Source organism: Nicotiana attenuata, unplaced genomic scaffold, assembly GCF_001879085.1.
Source record: "Nicotiana attenuata strain UT unplaced genomic scaffold, NIATTr2, whole genome shotgun sequence".
NCBI lineage: Eukaryota > Viridiplantae > Streptophyta > Magnoliopsida > Solanales > Solanaceae > Nicotiana > Nicotiana attenuata.
This window is the reverse complement of record NW_017681816.1, coordinates 1-4,196: the sequence shown is the minus strand read 5'-3', so window position 1 is coordinate 4,196 and position 4,196 is coordinate 1. Positions and strand designations below refer to the sequence as shown.

Here is a 4,196-nt window from a genome sequence, read left to right as displayed (position 1 = left end):
ATTTAATTCACTATGATTTTGTTTTTCCGAGAACTTGGTAGATTCCGAAACTCTCAATTATTTCAATAAGCAGGTCTAAATGAAACGAAATGGTTTCACTATTCTTAACACCATGCCCAACTAGTTTAAGATTGAGGTGTAGTTGTTATTGATGGAGCATGATTGAGTTGATGTGTCTGTTATGCTTATGATTCAGAAATGGAAAACCAACATGTAATAATATTATGTCATGCAAATTTATGGATTCATGGTTTGGAAAAGCATCTCATGTGTTAGATAAGTATGTAAATTGGCTAGTTAGGTACTTTCCCAAAATCTATTTTCAAGGATTTAAGACTGTCTTTTCTAAAGTTGCAATTTTTTTAAAGTTTTTTGTCGTTCCAAAATATGGAGTTGATTGGAATGTTATGTTAACGGGATAGTGTTTGTTTCTGTTTTTTAGGACAAATTGGATATGCTTTGGTTCCAATGATTGCCAGGGGAGTGATGTTGGGTGCAGATCAGCCTGTAATTCTCCACATGTTGGATATTCCACCTGCTGCAGAGGCATTGAATGGAGTGAAGATGGAATTAGTGGATGCTGCCTTCCCTCTTCTTAAGGGTTGGTGCCCTTGCTTCGTGTAACTTTAATGTTTTGCCGTTTTATTACTTTGTCGGAAATAAACATGGGCTAAGTGGTATGTTTTGCTATGTATGTGTCAGGTGTTGTTGCCACAACTGATGCTGTTGAAGCATGCACTGGTGTTAACGTTGCGGTCATGGTTGGAGGTTTCCCCAGGAAAGAAGGCATGGAGAGAAAAGATGTGATGTCCAAGAATGTTTCTATTTACAAGTCCCAGGCTTCTGCTTTGGAGAAGCATGCAGCTCCCAACTGCAAGGTCGGGCAAAGTTTATAGATCTGTGTTTAGATTGTCTTGTATGCTAACTTTTCTTTTTTATAAATTGCACCCAGTGTTCAGCATTGCATGATATATTTCTAGCTATTGAATCAGATTATTCTTCTATTTGACTGTGGGAGTAATTGATCAATTGGCTGAATAGATCACCTAAGTCAGTGAGAATAGTTACGTGGTGCTTATTGCCAACTTAATGTCTTATGTTGTTGATGAAACTTTCAGAAAACTTAGCTGAATAGATCACCTAAGTCAGTGAGAGTAGTAGTTACATGATGCTTATTGTCAACTTAATGTCGTATGTTGTTGATGAAAGTTTCCGAGCAAGTAATCAGAATATGTATGGAACAGGATTGTGATTTTCATCTTGTGTGTTACTTTCATAAGTCCATTCTGCTGCATAATGACTGTTTTTATTGCCTTCTGTTTGTGTCAATGGATGCATTGATGAACTGGTTTCAGGATTTTCCATGTGTATGTTGTGCAACTTCATTCCATTTGAGGTATTAAAACTTTTCCCTTTTGTCTCTTCCAGGTGTTGGTCGTTGCTAACCCTGCCAATACAAATGCATTGATCTTGAAAGAATATGCACCATCCATTCCTGAGAAGAACATTTCCTGTCTCACAAGGTTGGACCATAACAGGGCCCTAGGCCAAATCTCAGAGAGACTGAATGTTCAAGTGAGCGATGTTAAAAATGTCATCATCTGGGGAAACCACTCATCATCACAGTACCCTGATGTCAACCATGCAACAGTTGCAACACCAGCTGGAGATAAGCCAGTCCGTGAACTTGTGGCTGATGATGCATGGTATAATGAATCAGTGACTTGTTGTGAACTGATTAGCACTTTTTTCCCAGCTTGTGTATTAACTGATAATTGTATTCCTTTTATTTAGGTTGAATGGTGAGTTCATTTCTACTGTACAGCAGAGGGGTGCTGCCATTATCAAGGCTAGAAAGCTTTCTAGCGCCCTTTCCGCTGCTAGTTCTGCTTGTGATCACATACGTGATTGGGTCCTTGGAACTCCAGAGGTAGATTTTTTAACTTGGGGCCTTGTTGTATATAAAATAAAGGAATTATTTGTGCAGATATTTGGTAGATTTAACTCGAAAGTAGTACTTGTCTCATTTCTTTCTCTAACCAAATGTTGCAGGGAACTTGGGTTTCTATGGGTGTTTACTCTGATGGGTCATACAATGTCCCAGCTGGGCTTATTTATTCCTTCCCAGTTACATGCAAAAATGGAGAATGGTCTATTGTTCAAGGTTAGTGAAAAGCATTAAGTTGCATGCAGATATTGTCGTTGATTCAACTAAGTATTACACTATGTCATGTTGGGCTCCTATTATGTTGTCGTTTTCAGCAGTTTCTCTCTTTAACTACAATTAGTCAGCCAAATTGTTAGTTTGGGATTGGTGGGGAAAGTGAATTAAGCAGAGTCATAAATCATGGTGTAGGATTATGGGATTCGGATTCCTTGTGTTAGCCATCTTTAGCCTCAATGATTGTCACAACATGTTTGTGGAAGGGGCTTCTGGGGAAAATATTACAAAATTGGACGTTAATTTGCCTTACTGGTTTTCATAAAAAAGCTATTTGTCTATATGGCTTAATAATTTTCATAAAAAAGCCATTTATTGGCATGGCTTAATAAAAAATGCCAACCTTGTCTGAAGTTTTAGTTTTAGATGTTACCTAATGATTTTTCTGAAATTTTTTGCTCTCAATATAGTGGAAGTTGAATTTTGCAATTCAGATATCACTTATCTGTTTTTTAATGTAACTGAGCTGTTTCCTTCTGTATTTGATTTGCCTTCTTTTTGATGTTTTGACATATAGTATTCATGAGAAATCTGTCTTCCTTTTCTTTTATTAGTTTCTTTTTCTTTGTTGGTGTTAAACCTTGGTCTGAAGGTTCCTTATTGGCTTATAGCTCTCCTTTTTTCTCTTTAGATAACATCTATGTAGGAGTATTTTGTTCCCTTGGTGGTGCTATAAATTTGTATGAGTTGCCTGTCGGCAGGGCCTTAAAGTATTTTATTTGTTATTCGTGCGTCCAGGTCTTTCAATTGATGAGTTCTCAAGAAAGAAGTTGGACGCTACAGCTGAGGAACTATCCGAGGAAAAAGCATTGGCATATTCCTGCCTTACCTAAATTGCCAACATTTCCTAAATTGCCTTTTCAACATATGGTGATAATAGAAGTGGCTTCAGTTTTGAATAAGGCCATTGTTGATTCTTGAGGAAAGTGATAATGGGATGCTGCGTCGTCAGTTGTTTACTCTTTAATTGTACTCTATTTTTATGTCCATGTTTTGAAATAGAACTGATATTTTCATGAATAATTAGCATCTTGTGTTGTCCCTGAGATGATATTTTCTGTGTTATTGTTTTTGCACATCTTGTCTCTGAAGTGGGATGATTACTGGGTTGATGTTGTTGTTGTTGTTGCTTTTGCGCATCATTTTTCATAAAAAATCTGCGAGTATCCATCGTTGCTTGTGGCTGCTTGGAATATGCTTCCACCTCTACCTTAGATTAGCATGTTGTCCACTCCACTTGCTCATCATTTTTCCAGATGCTCTCTATTCTTGGTTTTAGCTTATCTTGTTTTAGGGATCTAACTGCTATCTTGTTTTACGGAGTTAACCTTCTATTTTCAGCCAAATTTCCCTTTATTTTGATGTCTGGTGATTATTAGGGGTTGGGTAGTGGAATGACTAGCCAAATTTCCCTTTATATATACATTGTAATTTTCGTGAGGAACCTCATGTAAATACCATGGAATAAGGTTTGATCCTTTTCATGGAGATTCCGTAACTATTCCAAAAATGAGAAGTTCGACACAATCGAGGTACTCAAATTGGATCAGTCATCGATATCTAGATTTCGTCGTAAATCTAATTGGTTATTTCCAATGACATAAATCAATAGTTCAAAGGCGATGAGGGTTTGGCTAGATATAGCAGATATCCCATGAAACTGGTTGGAAAAAAAAAGGACATCCCTTCTTCTTCTTCGAAATTATGTAGGATACACAATTTCTTACGATTAGACAAACTAATGTTCCTAAAAAAACTATGGGGAACAAATTTTGGATATTTATAACCCGTTTGTCCATAACTATTTTCTCCTTTTTTTTTTAATTTTTAAAAATTTAAATAGTGTTTGTTCTAATAAATTTTAGTTAAGTTTTGTAAATTTTTACGTTAAATAGAGTTTTCTAAAATTTACGGTAATAGTTACGTAAACTTAAGTCTCAAAGTAAACAATAATAGAACAATAAAATAAGACAAC

The 4,196-nt window shown here is 36.2% G+C and overlaps 1 protein-coding gene across 1 annotated transcript; it reads left to right on the top strand.

The window, feature by feature from the left end:
- Window positions 1–423: 423 nt before the first annotated feature.
- LOC109221966 (malate dehydrogenase-like) lies at window positions 424–3,387 on the top strand. Its single transcript, XM_019386386.1, has 6 exons — window positions 424–601; window positions 703–878; window positions 1,429–1,706; window positions 1,795–1,930; window positions 2,053–2,164; window positions 2,960–3,387. The coding sequence occupies exons 1-6, from the start codon at window positions 469–471 to the stop codon at window positions 3,052–3,054; spliced, it is 930 nt and encodes a 309-aa protein (XP_019241931.1). The 5' UTR covers window positions 424–468; the 3' UTR covers window positions 3,055–3,387.
- Window positions 3,388–4,196: the final 809 nt, after the last annotated feature.